The sequence below is a fragment of the Impatiens glandulifera genome, chromosome 6 (assembly GCF_907164915.1).
Source record: "Impatiens glandulifera chromosome 6, dImpGla2.1, whole genome shotgun sequence".
Classification (NCBI taxonomy): Eukaryota; Viridiplantae; Streptophyta; class Magnoliopsida; order Ericales; family Balsaminaceae; genus Impatiens; species Impatiens glandulifera.
The window spans coordinates 16,823,005-16,843,058 of NC_061867.1; the positions used below are offsets into that span (position 1 = coordinate 16,823,005).

General features: G+C 31.6%; 1 protein-coding gene across 1 annotated transcript; it reads right to left on the reverse strand.

Moving 5' to 3' along the window:
- Nucleotides 1–6,812: 6,812 nt before the first annotated feature.
- LOC124943268 (probable polygalacturonase At3g15720) lies at nucleotides 6,813–8,993 on the reverse strand. Its single transcript, XM_047483808.1, has 8 exons — nucleotides 8,925–8,993; nucleotides 8,604–8,735; nucleotides 8,335–8,508; nucleotides 7,980–8,006; nucleotides 7,685–7,892; nucleotides 7,523–7,604; nucleotides 7,347–7,452; nucleotides 6,813–7,043 (listed from the first exon to the last, which is right to left on the reverse strand). Exons 1-8 carry the CDS (start codon nucleotides 8,991–8,993, stop codon nucleotides 6,813–6,815), a joined length of 1,029 nt encoding a protein of 342 aa, XP_047339764.1.
- Between the last annotated feature and the right edge of the window lie 11,061 nt (nucleotides 8,994–20,054).

Here is a 20,054-nt window from a genome sequence, read left to right on the forward strand (position 1 = left end):
CAAAATCTCGAGTTAACTTTTAAAATCTTACGATTTTATGATTTCACATTAGACTAACGATTCTGATTTTAAATAACTCTTAAAAATATAAGATAATAGTTGTTAGTTAATAGTCGAAAAACACATATAATGAAATATAAATAACTATATACTATACCTTAAATTCAGATATGAAGTACTGATTGTCAAGCAAATAATTTCATTCTTCGTGATAAAATTCCTGAGGAGGGTTTGTTCTGATTATTTCCTCATCGTCAATATATGGGTCAATGTAAGTCTTCTTGTTTGCATATCTCCACATATCCCATGCCTTCTTTGCTTGTGGCATCGTCTTATCTCTATAGACTTCAATGAGAATGTAGGTTGAACTCTCGAAAGGATCCTGAAAAATATATACATATTTTAGGATTTAAAAGTTTCAAAATATAAGATAACACGTTAAAAAATATAAAACTCACAGAGATAGACTTCCATATATGGTTCAATTGGGATTGGGAGAGATCAGACCAACTTTTAGACGATGTGGCACCAACTCGCCTTTCTCACAACGCTGCCAATATGGAGAGACCAATAGCGGGCGTTATCGTATATAGGCCTTCCATCCAAGTCCCTGAACTCCAACCTCATCTTCTCTATGACTCCCATTCTTACAAGAACTGTGTTTTTTCTCTTCCCTCGTCCCCTCCTCGATGAAGTCGCTATTGCAAAATAATATTAAAACGATATTTGTTAAAATTTATATAATGATTTAAATATAACGTATAAGTTATTATTAACTACCTGCAGTCTCAGGAACGAGAGAATCTTCCACTAGGGTGCGAGACTCCTCGGGAATGGTGTCATCTAGATTATCTAGTCTAGCAATATCATGAAGCTCTGATCCCATAAATTGCATAAGATCATCGGACTCTATATCATCTGTACGAGCTCCATCATCTGTAGGAGATCCATCATATGTACGAGCTCGGAGGTTCTCCAAATGTCTCGATAGTCTTCGCATTCGGAGCGCATTCAACTCTCTCGATATTCTCGATAGTTTAGGATCCCGTTTAGGTGGCATGATACTGAACTTCTTTGATATTTGTGAGTACTCCGTAATAATTTATCGTTTTGGCCGCATTGTTGCCAACTACAAATACACCACTATTTTGTGTGGTTAACTCTTCGTCATGCTTCTCGGTGTTGAACTATACCTATTTATTTTATATTATTTATATTTCATAGCATAAATTGTCGGGCCACTCCCAAGAATCTTCAAACTCAAAGTTCGATCTGATTCATCATTCAATTGATCCACGTTCGTCTTGAAAAAGCTGATGTAAAGTTTATTGCGTTCAGACAAGAAAGATTGAGTCACCCTGTATCGGTCAACTCTTGCGTGAATTCTCTACATATAATGAAATTTAATTGTAATTAGTTATTTAAAAAATTCACACTTAGTCATTAATCATCTTATGAACTCTTACTTGAAATATTGTTCAATTTCGATACAATTTCTCAAAATGTATACTTGAGCACGCTCTCGATCACCCGGTTCGTATGTGTGAAGTGTCGCAATCAATAAATCTTCCATTGCCAAGAATATAGAAAATGTTGAAGTTGGTTGTATCGATGTCTCTATTGACTCTTGATCTTTTAAATATCGAGCATATAAACTCATACTCTCGTGCAAAAGGTAACTCTCACTGATTGACCCTTCAGGAAAGTTTTTGATATGAATGTAATTTTTCAAGGTACCCATATATTGTTCAATTGGATACATCTATTAATACTGTACATGCCCCCTAACAAAGCCTCAAAAGGCCAAGTATACAAGCAAATGTACCATTATATCAAAGAATGAAGGTGTAAATATATTTTCCAATATACAAAGAGTCAAAACAATGTCATCATGCAACTCTTCCAATTCATCTTGATTTAAGGATTTTTGACACAACAATCGGAAGAACCTAGACAAGTGCACTAGAGCATTGTACACATCATCCGGAAGTAAAGCACGTGTGGTAAGTGGAATCAAATACTGTAATAGGATGTGGCAATCGTGACTCTTCAATCCGAGAATTTTATTATCAATTATGTTTACACATCCTCCAATATTAGAACAGAACCCTTCTAGAATTTTCACGTCTTTAAGAAACATACATAATCATTTATTTTGATCCGAGAAAAGTGTATATGTGGCTACTGGACATTGAAGAACATCATTGACCTCAACTAAATGTAATGAATGATTTATGTTCAATAATTCTAAATCTTTACGAGCTTTTAGTTTATCCTTCGTTTTTTATTTGAAATCTATTATAGTTCCCAACACGCTATCACAAATATTTTTCTCAATATGCATCACATCCAAATTATGCCTCAATAACAACATTTTCCAGTATGGTAGTTCGATAATTATGTTGAGTTTATTCTAATTATCACCCCGAGATTCATGATTAACTTTTATCTTCTTGAGAATGTATTTAGTCAAACACATGCCTTTCTAATATCTTGTTTGCATTAATAATTCAATTCCAGACAAAAGATTAGGTGTCGGTCTTAACTTTGTATTACCTTCAAAAGAATGTTTTTCCCTACGCCAACGATGAGTAGGTGGAAGAAACCTTTGATGACTCGTGTAACACTCTTTCTTGTAGTGAATCAATTTTAGCAAAGTTGTGTCCTTATTACAACACGGACATGCAAGTTTTCCCTTCGTACTCCATCCGGATAAATTTGCATATGCCGGAAAATTGTTAATAGTTCATAACATAGTTGCCCGCATATTGAAATATTCTTTATGGCTCGCGTCGTAAGTCATAACACCGATATGCTACAACTCTTTTAACTCGTCTATCAATTGATGAAAACACATGTTAATCGAATCCCCAAGACTTTTTGGTCCGGGGATTAACATGGAAAGAATGAAATTATTTTTATCCATACAAATTGTAAGAGAGGCGTTGTAAGGGATAATAACAACAACCAAATGCTATAAAAAAGTCTTTCCATTTACTAAAGGTTGGAACCCGTCACTTGCGAGAGAAAGTCTTACATTCTGAGGCTCAGAGGAGAAATCGTTGAACTTATCATCGAAGGACGTCCATGTCATTGAATTAGATGGATGCCTTTAAGACTTCATCTTCAACATCAATATTATCTTTATGCCAAGTCATTTGAGGAGCGGTTTTGGAACACATGTACAACCTTTGCAATATCGGTGTAAATGGGAAATAATGTAAAATTTTATTTGGAATGAACTTCCCATTCACCTTTTTCTAAAGTGTGCCACTTGATTTATTGATCTTTCATTTAGACACATCACAAACTTTATATTGTTCCAAATCTTTATCTTCTTTACGGAATATCATACAATCATTCTTACAAGCATCAATTTTGTCATACGTTAAACCGATGTCTGTAATAAATTTCTTGCACTTGTAGTATGAACTAAGCAACTCAGAATTAACGGGTAATATTTCTTCTTTGAAAAATTTTAATAACAAATTGAATGACGTGTTGGTCCATTGACCAACATTAATTTTTATGTGAAGTAATTTAAGTATAGTGGAGGTTTTTGAAATTCGAGATTCTTCGTACAATGGAAGTTTTGAATCATCCAACAACCTATAGAATGTCTTAGCATCGTCAACATGGTGTTCATTATTTGAGGTTTCAGCGGCGGGATACAAATCATTTATGATATCTTCCATAAATTGATCATTATCTTGATCAATTTCGTTCATTTCATCATTAACGAATTTATCTCCTACTCCACCCTAATTTTCATCTTCAAGTTCATCTAATTCATCATCCTCATCATGACCGTCGACCCTTACATTCGAAGATCTTCTTTCTTCATTAAAGTATCAAAAATTGTAATTTTGAAGGATTTCAAACACAATTAGATGATCTGTCACCACTGTTCTATTCTCGTAGGTTTGATTTGCAAATTTTACGCACGGACAACCAATAGAAGTTCTGTTAGTAATACATTAATAGTATAATAATATATATATATATAATAAACATTATTGAAAAAATTAATAAAATTTTAAATTTTTTGTTTTAATATGTTTAAGTTATAAGTATTTATATTATATATATATAAGTATTTTTTTAATTGTTTGTCATAGAAATTATATATGTATAAACAATATAAATACATTATTAATCATGGTTTTACCTGAAGCCATGGTTAATAATTCATCATTATTAACCACGGCTTTACCTAACCTCGTGGTTAATAATGTAAACCTTCTGGAAAACGAAATATTCACATTATTAACCATAGTTTTACGTAAAGTCGTGGTTAATAAATACTCATATTTACCACGGTTTTACTTAACGTCGTGGTTAATGTGTTTTGGTGTGAATTTATTAACCATGGCATTACCCATTGTCGTGGTTAAAAATATTTGATTAAAGAAATATTATCTTGTTAATTATGTGTTTAAAAAAAACGAATCTCCAAATATGTAACACCACATTCTCTCAAACTATCTAACTACTTAGATGTGGTCTTCAACAAACTCCCCCAAGAATTGGTCAATGTAGTTAGCATGAGTTTGGACTTAAGGATTTTTTACCTAATTAATCTTTTACCAATCCTATAAATACCCGCCCTAAATGTGAACCAAAAAAACGTTTCATTTAAAGAGACCTTCTACGTACACCCTAAATGGTTACATCTTATGAATCAACAAAAAAATCATTGAATCGATCCTACACCACATCATATCATTTTTTTATTATCTTATTAATCATGTGTTTTATAAAAAAAAATCAATCTCCAAATATGTAAACACAGGAGAGATTGATGAACATTGAGAAAATTATGTAAGAAACGTGCTAAGTAAATGAAGGAATTGATTTTTCTTTGTGATCTTTAACAAAAATTCTAATTTTAATTGATTAATAAACTATTATTAATCACAGCTTTATGATAACAATGTCCTTAATAATCAATAATTCGTTAGTAGACAATTATTAAGGACGGCGTTATCATAAAGCCGTGATTAATAATAGTTTATTAATCACGGTTTTATGATAACACCATCCTTAATAATCAATAATCTGGAAATTTTAGTGAAGGATTAATAACCACGGCGTTATCATAAAACCGTGATTAATAAATAGTTTATTAATCACGGCTTTAAGATATCGCTGTGGTTATTAATTTTTTTTTAAAAGTGGGAAGAAATGACTTATAGCCACGACGTTCATCATAAAATCGTTAATAATAATAATGGCGGTAGTGTGGCGGAAAAACAAAAACATTAGCCACGGCGAATACAATGAAAGGCGTGGTTAATTATACTTATTAATGTGGGCGTTACATAGCCCACACTAATAATAATTATTAACCACGACGTATATATCGCCGACACTAATAAAAATTATTAACTACGGCGAATGATCGTCGTGGTTAATGTTGGTCGTTAAAAATATTATTTCTACTAGTGATATGAATTTGTTGAGAAATAATATGTTATGATCTTGGAATACTTTTTTTTAAATGGTATATGTTAATTATTTCCTTGGAATAATTTTGTTGAGGAATTAATATTATATGTTATGTTCTTAAGGAATATATATATTTTCTTCAATTTAGTGTAGATTATCATCATTCACGATTTGGTTAGGAATAAGGCACTTGTTACTAGATAATAGATATAATATATATCTCAATATTTATTGCTATATATACTATTCTTTTGTGAAATGATATAATTTTTTGTATTTATTTATGAAGTATAACTCTATAGTCATAATTTTCAATTTAAGACTTGATGAACTCTTGATTTTTTATTTATTAAGAACTGAAATATTTTGGTGTATTTGGAGTCTAGTTGTAATTAATTCTATAATGTTTAGGAATGAGTGTGATAGTACTTAATTTAGAAATGAGTTTAACTTATTAATTAGAAATTTAAATTGAGCCAAATTTGAATTAGTAATTTGGGAAAACTATTTGAACTGGTTGAGTTTGAATTTATGAAGTTAAATCTTTAATGATTTAATATTTGGATTTTGGAAAGAAATGCAACATATTTTTTTTTATAAATCTAATGAAATTAATAGATACAGTTTAAATTAGATTCGATTCGATTTGATTCGATTTGGTTCAAGTTATTTAAGTAATCCAAACTAATCAAATTACATAATTTTACTTCACTTCTTCATTCTCTATTACAATGTATAATTTATTAAACAAAATATTAAAATATTAAAATGTATTTTATTTTAAATTATTATATTATATTTTATTATTATATATTAATACCCTTTAAGTCTTTAATAAAAAAAATAATTTTACATATTTTTTTTTATAAGATTAAGCTTAATTTTCAATTATAAAAATTAGTTCTAATCCATATTAATGAATAAATTTTTGATAAATTTAGTTAGAATTGAATAAAACCGATCAGAATTATTCTTGTGGATACAAATGACTTTTTAAATTTTATATGGAACGTGAAAAATTGTTTTGAATAAGTGTTAGTTCATCATTATTATTAACTAACAGAAATGAGATGCCTCAACCCTCTTATAAAATATTAAGCATTAAGGTTCAATTGCTATTGGAAAGATTGCATCATTTCTTAAACTCAAATATCATATTATTTGATCACTCAATACCTTAAGTAAGTTAGCAAAAAAATACTCAAATTTTGGTGTAACTAATGAAAGGCATACCATATTATTTGATCACCCAATACCTCAAATTGGTGTAAAAGGACCACAATAGTAATGTCTACATGACGCCAATGGTAAAATACACACAAATTAATGCACAAAAAAGATTGGCTCATAAATTGAAGACCTAACTATGGAAGTAAGCATTTGATTGCAGGCTTAGTATTGGTAGCTTTCCCATGTGCATTAATGCAAGTAGCAAATGGCTTTCTCCCTTTTGTTGCTAACGAAATATCTATACGATCTAATACGATGTTGGTGCATCCGAAAGACTTACTGCAACTCAGGTTTATTACTTGATCCATATTCGAAGTCCCAACTATTGAGGTAAACGATACGTCACTCACTTTAACCGCCGATGTCTTCCAATAGAAGAGTAACAGTTTGTGGAGAACAAAATAAAATGTGTGAGGACTAAAATTACAATAATGAGAAAAAAAAAGGAATTTAATTGAAGAAACACAAATAGTTAGGGGGGTCTTACAAAGTTTTGGCAGCCCACTCTTGAAGGACAATAATATTGGTCAATAATTATGGGATTAAAGACCGCAATGAACTTAATCCGGCTGAATGAGACATTCCTTACATAACCTTCTCCGCCCTGTATGATTATTAATTTTTTAATTGTATTTTATGTTTAAATGGTAAATTTATAATGTTCTTACCTGCCAACTTTTGATCCTAACTCCGGTTAAGGTTTCTTTAAATGTACAGTTGTATACTTTCACGTTTTCCACAACATCATATCCTCCGTGTCCCAATGCCCCCACGCTGCATTTGTATTGTTACAAAAGAAAATATCGAATGTATATATTTTTAATAAAACACGAGAATTACAAACCTAATGCCATGGCCTGGACCACAAAATATGCCGCTAATGTCTATATCCGACGAGCCTCCACTTATAGCAATGCAATCATCGCCTTTTGACCGGATTGAAGCGAAAGAAAACTCATAAGAAATCTAATGAATAGCGAAAAAAGAAAATTCAAAATTAACTAACCTGTAGTTATGACTGAATTGCGAATCTTAACCGAATGGGAGTTTGCAATATCAATGCCATCGGTGTTAGGACTATTTTTGGGTGCGTTTATCCGAATGTGAGAAATGGTCACGTTTTTACAAGTTGTTAGTTGCATATGATTATTCATTGGATTGATGGAAGTCAGACCATTGATTTTAAGATTGTTACATCTCTTAAACGTTACCACCTAGTGATCAATAAGGATTTAAAAAATAAATATATTCAAAGAAGAAACCAAAATTTTTTATTCAATGATGATTAGTATTTAGCTTACAGCTGGAGCCTTGCACTTTCCAGCAGCCTGAAAATAAATAAAAACACAAATATTTTAGAAATCTTCTATTTGAATTATTTGAATATTTTTCAAAGAAGTCAAAATCTTTAAGCTGTCCCATAATCAATCAATAATTAAAATACAAAATTTCTTCTATTCCCTCTCAAAAAAAAAAGTAATTTCCTTGTGTATATTTTTTAATAAATTTTACAACTTTTTACAAAATTAACCCAACATTTCATAACTAAAAAAGGAAAGCTATTTTAAAGAATAAAAATATATAGTTTAGATCGATTCAATATTATAGATTAATCTAAAGCATTAAGATTTGAAATGGATATATAGAGGCTCTCACATTTTGTGCAGAATTATGCAAGCAAGGATTGCTCCACCAAATCGACCCTTGCCCGTCGAACTGCCCCGACCCGGATAGAGAAAGCCCGTTGATTCCGTAGAAGAACAGCCATGTATTCGTGGGTCGATCCGACCAAGCATTTTTTGAATTTGGAGCCACAATTTTCCCCATTATCTTTAAATTTGTATCAACAAACCACACTTTTATATTAAAACTTATAAACAATAGTAAATGAGAGGAATGATTTCTTTGGTATAAAATATATATACCTGAAAATAGATGAGGGAAGATTTGCAAGGACCGGAAAAGGTGAGGGGCTTTAACAGAAAAGTTCTGTTTGGGATGAACACTCTTGGAACATGAGTAGTTTGGCAAGCAGCTTCCCAGACTCTGAGAAATGCCTGCCAGCAATAATTACAAACAAGTTCTTCTAGTTTAATGTATATTCAATTTGATCACCAAACTATTTTGCAAAGGTGGATCCATTCAAATATAGGGTAAATGCAAAGATTGAGTTGATGGATCGATATTAGAATTATCACTTATATGTATAAATGGAATTTAAACAAAGTATAAATGAATGAAAATACTTGAGAATCGTCTCTTTTTCCATCTCCAATTGCACCGTAATTCATTACATTCAACACGGTCTCACTCATAGTCAATTTCATCAACGTGCATAGGCAAATCAACCCAACCAACAAATTACTTGATTTTTGATCCTACAATCAAATGAATTCATTAATATGATTTAATGTTCAAATATTTAACTATACAAAAAAAAAGGTTAGATGAATTACCATTGTAAAAAATCTAGAAAAAAAATGAAAATATTTGTAAGCTTAATTAATATTTGATGTGAATTATCACTCTATCTCTATATATATATATATAATAGAAGAGCAATGTTATGATGGTAATAAATAATTTAAGCATAAATATAGTAATTAACAAGAGATTTATAAAATATTTTATAAATATCTTGTTACTTATTATATTTATGCATAAATTAATTATTACCAATTAAATATATATAATAGAAGAGCAAGGTCTAAATTATAGTAAGTAACAAGAGATTTATAAAATATTTAGTGTGAATAAGAATGCTTCTTTCATCTAATTAATCACTTAATTTAATTAACATCCTAATTAATGAGATTATCTTAATCCATTTCATTTTGTAACTTATTTTAACAATATTTTAAATTATTACAAAAAGGAAATAAAAATCAAAGTAAATAAAAATAGAGGGGCGTCTTTTTAGATAAATATTAGGACATAATCTAAAATTTAAATAAATAAATAAATATGAAAAAAAAAAAGTGTGTTTATTCTATAACTAGGTCATTAAGTTCCTTTAATTTATTTGACTTTTCAATTTTTTTAAGGAAATAGAATCTAATCACAGATGTGGTCGATTTCAATTTATGATTAGTTAATGAGAATTTTAAAATAGATTACTTCTTTCATCTAATAAATCACTTAATTTATTTAACCTCCTAATTAATGAGATTATTTTAATCCATTTTATTTTGTAACTTATTTTAACAATATTTTAAATTATTACAAAAAAGAAAAAAAAAGTTTGGTTATTCTATAACTAGGTCATTAACTTCCTTAAATTTATTTGACTATTTGATTTTTTTTTTCAATTAATTATTAAGGAAATAGCTTCTATTCACAGATGTGGTTGATTTCAATTTATGATTTTTAATGATTATTTGACTTTTCAATTATATTTTAAGGGAATTGAATCTATTCACAAATTTGGTTGATTTTAATTTATGATATTTTAATGAGAATTTTAAAATAGATTATTGTTGACTTGAGCTATATAGTGTTTATATTAAGTTTAAAAAAAACATAAAGAAATTATAGTTGCGTTCATTAATCTTAGTACTCAAAGTGATTTATCATGTGCTGAAACATATATGTAGAGGATACAACCAAGCCATTAATGGTGTATGATGAGATTTTTTAACTCAACTTTGGGTGGGAAAGAGAATAGATTTTCTATAGAGCAAAATACAATTCATGCATTACCCTTAAATTATATATAATCTGAATTAAAATGTTGAGTATGAAATTCTTGGATTCTTAGGCATTGTATGAGAGAGAGAGAAAGAAAGACATGTTAGATATATCTACTAATTGTTTTTTTAATTATACATAATTTGATTATAATTATTTAGATTTTAGTTATTTTTTAGGATTGGTTTGATATAATTATTTGAATGTTTTTATAATTTATGGGTATTTTTATATTCAAACAATATTTTATAAAAAATTATTATTATTTTTAAATTAAGGTAACATATATTAATTTTTTAAAATAATAATAATAGTATTATTTATAAAAGGCTATTTTCATAATTTTATAAATCATATTCTATTAATTCTTTTTAGTTAACGTGTGGATTGGTACAGTATACCTTAATTTTTTTATCTATACTTTATACCTTATTAGAAGGGAAATTTGATGAAATAACCCTCATAAGAGGGTTATTACCATATTTAGCATAGGCTTACTAAAATTTTCATATATAACATTTTCTCAAGGTAAATGTCTCTTTTTCCCTTTAATTTAAAAAAAATTGAAATGTCAGTGGCTTCAGTTTCTTGTCCCCCATTTCCCTCCCTCTCCACCAACCAACGTCCTTCCTTCATCAACTTTCCCCATTCATCCTCATCAACGTTCTTCATCATCAACGTCCTCCCTTCATCATCAACGTCCTTAATCAACAAAACCAAGGAAACCGGAACGTCTTCAACATTCAAATTAGACGCTACTGTTCCGTTTCCGTTGCCTTCGTCGTTTTAACGCGGAAATGGATGAATGTTTAGGGTTTCGTCGTTTAGAGTCTAGGTTGTAGATAAGGTCATGGATGAATGGTTTTAGAGCTTGGCTGATTGGTTTTACGGTAGAATATACATCTGACGAAGGTGACGAAGGCGACGATGCATCTATCGCAGGCGACGATGCATCTGTCGCAGGCGGCAAATGCATCGGTCGTAGGCGACGATGCATTTTTCGCCTGCGACAGATGCATTTCCCGCCTGCGATAGATGCATTTTCCTCCTTGCATTTTCCGCCTGCAATTAACACTGACTGGGCACTTTCTGTGAATTTTTATCAATTGCAGATCACATGAATGTTGGTGTTTTTCTCCTCTTTGATGGAGACTGGAAAACTGATGATGGTGGTGTTAGTTCTTTTATCTCAAGTTCATGTCGTGGTGTGAATGTACCCCGAAATGCTACATATGAAGAATTAGCTTCAATTGTCTATAATTCTATTGGTGTGGACAAATTAATATATGACTTAGTGTTCAAGGTGAAGTATAATATGTTAATGATGAATTCTCCTCCTGCAACAATCATTGGAGATAGCGATGTGGCGTTCTATTTACAAGAACTCTCGTCTTCACTGCCCAATCATCGCTCCCCACTATGTGTCTCTTTAGTAGAAAAGTCAATACCCTCAACTCAACAAAGTGAAAGACCAGAAAATGACATATTTGAGCAGCAAGATATCTTCCCAAGGCAGCGAGATGTATGTGAGCAGCGAAATGTATTTGAGCAGCAAAATGTATTCCCAAGGCAACAAGATGTATCTGAGCAGCAAGATGTGTTTGAGCAGCGAGATATATTTGAGCAGCAAGATGTTTTTGAGTACAGAGACGTATGTGAGGAGCAAGATGTTTTTGAGCAGAAAAATGTATTCCCAAGTCAACCAAGCACTTCCCATGTTAGGAAAACATTCAGCCATACTGAGGGAACCAAGCACTACTTCTCATATGAACCACTCGAGATCGAAACATCTGCTCCATTAATTGAAAATTCATTGGAAGTGGGTACGTTTTTTGATAACAAAAAAGAAATACAATTGAGGTTGCATAGACATGCGGTGTCTAATCATTTTATCCTTAAAGTGGTGAAGTCAACAAAAAATCTTTGGTTTGTAAAATGTATGGCTGAGAACTGCTATTGGAAATTGCGTGCTAAGAAAGGAAAATTATCGGAGATGTTTGAGATTAGAAAATTTGTAAAAGAACACACATGCTCAATTTGGACGAGACAAGACAATGTGAGGCAAGCACCATCATGGGTAATTGCGGAGTGTATTGGTAAAAGAACCAGATTTATCTTGTCTTCATCCTGCAGCTTCAGCCAGTGTTTCAACTCATCCATCAGTTCACTATCATAATCTAAAAGAGGATTGACAGTTACTTGATCAATAAGTTTAAAGGTTTTTCCATTAGGATCTGTGTAGTTCCCCAATTGTGTGGACTTCTTATTTCTCCGAAAACTCTGTCCCTGAAATTTTGTTGGAGTCAATTCTAATACATCATCATCCTCCTTCTTTCCCAACTCAGCCTCATCATCCTTCTTCTTTCCCAACTCAACCTCATCATCCTTCTTCTTTCCCAACTCAGCCTATCATCCTTCTTCTTCTCCGACTCCACCTTCCTTTTTTTGGCCAACTGCTGCAACCTATTTTTGGTCAAAACCACCTTCCTCTTCTTCTTCGTGGCCAACCTATTGTCGTCCATCATCAACTCAGCCTCATTCTTTCCCAACTCAGCCTCATCAGCTAATTTGTTGTTTTCATTCTCAACAATAACATTAGCATCTTTGTTTTCATTCTCATTCTCATTCTCATCAACAACAACAACATCTTTGTTTTCATTCTCATCAGCTTCTTTGTTGATCTCCAACCCATTAACAACAGCAACATCTTTTTGTTCATCATCATCATTCTTTATGATCTCCAACCCATCAACAACATCATTCTCATCAGATTCTTTGTTGATCTCCAACCCATCAGCAACATCTTTCTCATTCAACCCATCAACAACATCTTCTTTCTCATTCAACCGATTAACAACATCATTCTCATCAGCATCATCTTCTTTCTCATTCAGCAAATCATCAACTTCTTTGTTGATCTCCAACCCAACATCATTTAGCCCATCATCAACAACATCATTTAGCCCATCATCAACAACATCATTTAGCCCATCATCAACAACATTATGAGCATCTTTGTTCATCTCTAAATCCTTCTCCACTAAATCATCATCAGCAGCAACATCTTTTTTCTGTTGTTTTATTTCACCCAATAATTTGATTATGTGATTGAACATAACATGTTGATCCTCTTTAATGACATTCATTTCAGTTTTAAGCTCTTTCACACCCCTTGTCAGCTCCTTCATATCATTTCTCAGCTCATCAAACTTGACATCATGTTGGGCTTGAGTCACCCGATTGTCTTGGCTAGTTAGAGAATTGTCTTCTTTCTTTTGAGGACTCGTTGCTGAAGGGATATGGCTAGATTCACGAGTAGTAGACCGAGAGCTGTCTTGGCTAGATTCATCACTAAATGACTTCTCGGTCCTCTTGGCTAGTGTGATTTTAATTGGTTTTCTCCTCTTGGGTGTCGGTTTGGGAGTACTGCCATCTTCATTCTTTCTCTTCCTACCATCCACTTCAAATAATTCATCATAAATATAATCTCCCATTTCTTCAAAGTCTTCCCCACAGTAGTTCCTCTTCTCCTCCTCGGACTCATCAATCTTGTTAAACACATTGCATTTGAGGAGGGCAGTGGATACCTCTTGGCTAGTGTTGGTGTTGCTTCTGGAGGCTGTAAAGAGTAATATCCTTGGGCATATAGGTTGTTCCTCGATCATATCAGCAAATTTGGGGACAAATGTCTTCATAACAAAATATGTACAAACTTGGAAGGCTATGGCGAACCCACTAATAGTATAAGCAACATCACAGTTCCCCTTGCAGGTTTCCTTCTTCTCCACATATAGCTGCCGAAGATATTTCATGTCCTTGTCAATACCCTTCAAGGTTGAATTGAATGACACCTTTCCCCATGGAAATTGAAGGAACATCTCCATGTCCTCCACCATGCTGAAGATTTTCAAACATACTCTCTTCCTATTATCATATCCAAAAAGACACTGGTAAATAAGGTTGATGAGCCCAAGCTTCCATGCATCCTCCTTCTCAAAGCATCAAAGGAAAACTGTTTGAACCTCTGTCACTCAAACAACTGTTTTGCCACCAAAATATTTATGGACTAAGGGTGGACATTCTTCAACGTGCCAGTTTTTATCACAGGAAATTTTCCAAAATTTAGGCCTGTCACCAAGGCATATTCCTTCATGCCCAGTACAGTTGCAGACCATTGACTAGGAAAGTTATTCCCTTCGAATTGGAGCTGCTTTTCCTTATCTGGTGGATTATTATTCCTGAGAAAATTACAGTCGGGGCTTTCAATAGATACCGAAATTGAGTCTTCATAGCCCTTTCCATAAGACCAGAGTGATTAAACTTGTCATTCGTCTTTAACAAGCAGGTACAAGTGGATTTCCATGAAACACGCCAGGAAAGTTCTCAATTACCATTTTGGTTTTGCATTTGGTTGGTGCCATCTGCAAAAAAAACATTAGGTCAGAATAATGAAAGCAAATACCACTTCTTTAAAGGAAATAAGACATATGTCGCAGGCGACAATGCATCTGTCGTAGGCGACTGTGCATCTGTCGCAGGCGAATAATATATTCCGCCTGCGACAGATGCATAGTCGCCTACGACAGATGTATAGTCGCCTGCGACAAATGGATTGTCGTCTGCGACAGATGCACAGTCGGCTGCGAAAATGCATCGTCGCCATCGACAGCTTGCAACAGCCTTCGACAAAATCATTTTAAACCCAAAACTATTTATTCAGCCAATAAACCTAAACCCATACCTAAACCTAAACAATAAACCCTAAACCCATGGAATATAAACGATAGAAAATGGGGAAATTCGGATAGAAACATGAAAACATGGAAGATAAACTCACCTTCGTCGTTCTGGAGTTCTGCTTCTCGTCGAAGGCTCTTATTTGTCGTCGGGGACTCGTCGGGGTTCGGGGGAGAGGAAGGGTTTGAATCGTCATCGATGTTTCGGAGGCTTTTCGTCGTCAGGGAGAGGGATGGCTGATCGGTCGTCTTCGGCTTGATCGGTCGTCTTCGGGGTAGGGGGAGTTGAAAAGAGGGAGAGGGAGGGAAAACTGGGGAGAAGGGAAAAGACGGAAAACAAAATGATTTTTTTTAAAAATTAAAGGGAAAAAGAGACATTTTGCCTTGACAAAATGTTATATATGAACAAATTAGTAAGGCCATGCTACATATGGTAATAACCCTCTTATGAGGGTTATTTCATCAAATTTCCCTATTAGAAGTTTCGATATAGAAAAATTCATACATTACCTTACATTTATTTCGGTACGATATCGGTATTATACATTTGATAGCTAAACTACATATTAATGTCTTATTCGGTTTGAATTATTTTAATAACCCAAACAAAATCAAACATCATTTTACTCTCATCCAATCCATCACATCACTCAATTCATTAATCAAAATACTAAAGTACCTTCCATTTTAAATAATTAATTTTTATTTTATTTATATATGAATACATTTTAAATTTTTTACCAAAAATAATCATCACTTCCTCAAAATCATTAACAATTGTTATTTTTTTCTCTCTAAGTTATTCAAATAACCCCAATCCGAATAAGGCCTAACTTAACAAACAAACAAAAATCAATTTAATATGATTATTAAATAAACGTTACACAAAAATAAAAATTAAAGATTGATATTTATCATAAAATAAAAAATATATTTTTTAAATCTAACATTCTTAAAAAAAACAAACAAATGTTAAGAACTAAATTTAATTATAAAAATTGAAGTTAACAAAATAAAATGAGTATAATCTTTAAGTTACTAAATGGAGATAAAAAAGTATTTGAGATGAACTTGGTAACATATTAGAGTTTATTAAATTAATTTTTAAAAGAAAATAAATCAAACACATTATAGTGAACTAAAATTAGTTTTATATATTGTAAAATAGAATAAATAGAATGTTAAGAGATTACATATTGAATAATATTATAGTATAATAATTAAATTAACATTAAATTTTATTTCTTTAGTATTATATATATATATAATTTATAAATAATATTTCGGTATATCCCGATTTATCAAAAAAATTAAAATATGATACATTTATCGTATCTTTAATTTTAGTGTCGGTATCATATCTTACTTTTTTTCGGTATACCGTAAAAATCGATATTTTTAATATATCGGGGTACGTTATTTTCGATATACCTATAATATCGGTAATTTTCTCACCCTAGTTACATATTGTTTTTTATTTTTATAATTCTTTTTAGTTCATCAAATTTTTTTATTGTTTCAATGTTCATTCTAACAATAACATGTATGAGTTTAGAGTTTAGGGTTTAGGGACATTCAATAAAAACATATATAAGAAAATTTCCTTCAATCAAAAAAATGGACTTTTATTTTTAATTATTTTTATTCTAATCAAATTTATTTTAATAATTTATATTTAATAACAAATGATTTTGCTATAATTATATCTGAAATGTACATAATCACGATAATCACTTATTTGACTAGATGACATATTTTACCTATCACAAATTAAATTTGAAAGACTTTTATTATATTTAATTTTATAGAAACTTAGTTAAAGTCTTTCTCCTAAATTTATTTCGATTTTATATATATATTTTAATATTTTGTTGTATATATATATAAAAGAATAAATTTTTTTAAAAAATTTATGTTAAGAGTGAGTTGTGCTTAAACAAAAATAATTTTGTTTATGGTAGAAAAGTGACATTACTTATTATTTTATTTTTCTTTACTATTTTATTTTATAAATTTAAAAAAATAAAAGACTAAATCCACATTTATCTACTCATTTTCTTCATAATTTTTCCTTTATTTTATTCAACTTCACCAAAAAAAATTAATTTAAATCGACTTAATTTTTTTTAAGCCAACACAAATTTTAATTCTGAATTTGTCTGTGGTCCTTATGAAGTAGTTTTTTCGGTTTAATTGGTAGTTGACCGGGAATAGAGCGGTAATAGTATTAGTGTCCTTATCCGCAAACACTAATTAATTATAAAACTAAATAAATATATAATATCACTAATATATTTATTTATTTTTAATGTTTTATAAAAAAAAATATTTTTTCATAATGATATGTATTTTTAGTATAATAAACTAATTATACTAAATTTTATTTTATTTGTTTTTAGAAAATAATATAAATTTTGGTCCGTGGAGAATGTTTGAAATAAATGAGAGGAGATAGTAATAAAGAAATTTTCTTAAGTAGAACACAACTGAACAGGAATACTCTACCCGCTCCATTATCATCCTGGTTTATTATCACTAAAGAAACTAATAGGATCGGCTTTATCAATAGAGACGGGGTCGGGCGATTGATAAAGCTTATGAAAAACGGTTTGAAAGAAATCTTGTTAGGAATTTAATTCACTTTCTATTTTACGCAAACCCTTGTAAACACTTGAAACAGAATCAATTGCGGAATGTTACATAGGTTTGAAGCTTAGGATCAAGAATGAGAAGATGACAGAAAGAAACAACACATCAGTTTGTTTATGGATGTTCGGAGCAAACTCTCCTACGTCATCCCTTCTTCCAACCACCGGAAGGATTCACTATAATATGCTTTGAATCAAATACAGTTTGCATGAATAGCTCATTGTTGAACAGAACAGACTCTGTTCAACTTACAATATGATGAAGAATATCACTCAGCTAAAACAATGCTTTGATTCTAACTCCCTCTTGATAAACACACAGTAAAGCAAGAAAGCAGCTAACAATTTCGACAAAATGAATAGATCGATTAATTTCACTCTCTATAATTCCAGTAAGCAAGACAGTTCTTCCGTTGTCCTTGAGAATCTTTAAATATGAACAGGTACCAACCGTCGAATCTTCATAATGACACGTGGCGAGATTCCATTGGAACGCCTCCATAGTACACAACAGACTCTGAATACAAGGATCGTGGCCGTACACAACAAGTAGTGCGCCGAATATTCTTCAGAAATGTACCTGCAAAACAAATACTGTGAAGGATATTCGCTTACGTGGCATTGGTTGATTGGTAGCAGCTGGCTGTCGTACTGATCTTCACTAGAAAGTGGAGCAGGAGTAGCATACAGCTAGAGCATGTGGGTAGGCGGGTGCTAACTTCAAGCAACTTCTTAAACATGACATTAGAAGTTTTTCAATTAGACGACCTCGTCTAATGAAATCAAACGTCCCTGTCTAATAACAGAATCCATTAGACCACCTGGTCTAATGGAATTAGACTTTCCGTCTAATTACAATCACTTCAGACTAATCTGAAGGAGTTAGACTGCACGTCTAACTTTCACCAGTTAGACTGCACGTCTAATTACGGTTCCACTTTGGACTAGTCTGAAGGAGTTAGACTGCACGTCTAACGTTTACATTCCATTAGACTACACGTCTAACTCCACGAGTTAGACTGCACGTCTAATTACGGTTCCATTTCAGACTAGTCTGAAGGAGTTAGACTGAAAGTCTAACTTTCACATTCCATTAGACTGCACGTCTAATTACGGTTCTATTAGACTACACGTCTAACTCCACGAGTTAGACTGCACGTCTAATTACGGTTCTACTTCAGACTAGTCTAAAGGAGTTAGACTGCACGTTTAACTTTCTCTTTCCATTTAAACTGCACGTCTAACTCCACGAGTTAAACTACACGTCTAATAAGACTGGTTAGACTACACGTCTAACACCGCTTAGTTAGACAACACGTTTAACACCGCTAGTTAGACTGTACGTCTAACTCTCTCTCCAGTTAGACTACACGTCCAACTCCGTGCATCTAAAGCCAAATCGGTCTAATGAACCTCATTAGAACCAAGTCTAATAAATCCTGATTTCGATACCCCTGCATCAAAATCAATTAGACGCATATATAATCCATTCATCATTTCATCATCAAAATTCCAATAGTCAAACTATTTCAACACTTAATCAAAATAATTTGACCCAACAGAAACTAAACGACAACATAAGTTGTAGTAAAAACATCAGGAAAAATACACATAAACAGTTTCTATAATTGGTAGATTTTCAGCAAAAGTATAATAATAATGCGGATGTTTTGAAAAAACCAATAATGGTCGATTTTCGTTAAACTAGTAATTAAGTTAGTATGCTAATAAGTGGATAGGTGGAGCTAACATTTACTTAGCTTGAATATAAATGTTTATGGGTAGAAACTCATTACGATAGTTCAAGTGACCAAAGTCGATATCTAAAAGACCAAAATTCTCTAGTTCAATTTCTACTTAGAATATTTTACATTTATAATGTGTTTATTACATTACAGATTTTACTTAAAATTCATTCTTTCATTTGAAATTTGATTAATGTTGAGCTCATGTATAAGTTATTTTTAAAAGGTTAACATATTAAGAAAACGATAATTTTCAAAATTTCTCAAACTTTTAATTTTTAACAAATTAATCTCACCAAAATAGGAAAAAATCCACATCACTCCAAAATAACATGTTATTACTTATGTTTGACAACAAAAAAAAAAAAAACACTCATTTTCCACATTCATGATAATAAAATTGTTTCTTTCATTGTGAAGTCTTCAAGAAACCATTTTCTTTCATATTTTTTTTTCCATCTATAATTCGATCCCGATAAGATTTGTGATTAAAACTTTCTTGTTCAAACACATATTATATTATTATTTATAATCATCCAATACTGTAAATTAGTGTGAAA

Coding starts and splice junctions, on each gene's coding strand:
- LOC124943268 (XM_047483808.1), bottom strand. CDS start 8,993: ATGAGTGAGACCGTGTTGAATGTAATGAATTACGGTGCAATTGGAGAT. Junction 7,605..7,684: donor CAATTCAGTCATAACTACAG/GTTAGTTAATTT, acceptor TCCGGTCAAAAG/GCGATGATTGCATTGCTATA. Junction 7,044..7,346: donor TTAGGATCAAAAGTTGGCAG/GTAAGAACATTA, acceptor TTCTATTGGAAG/ACATCGGCGGTTAAAGTGAG.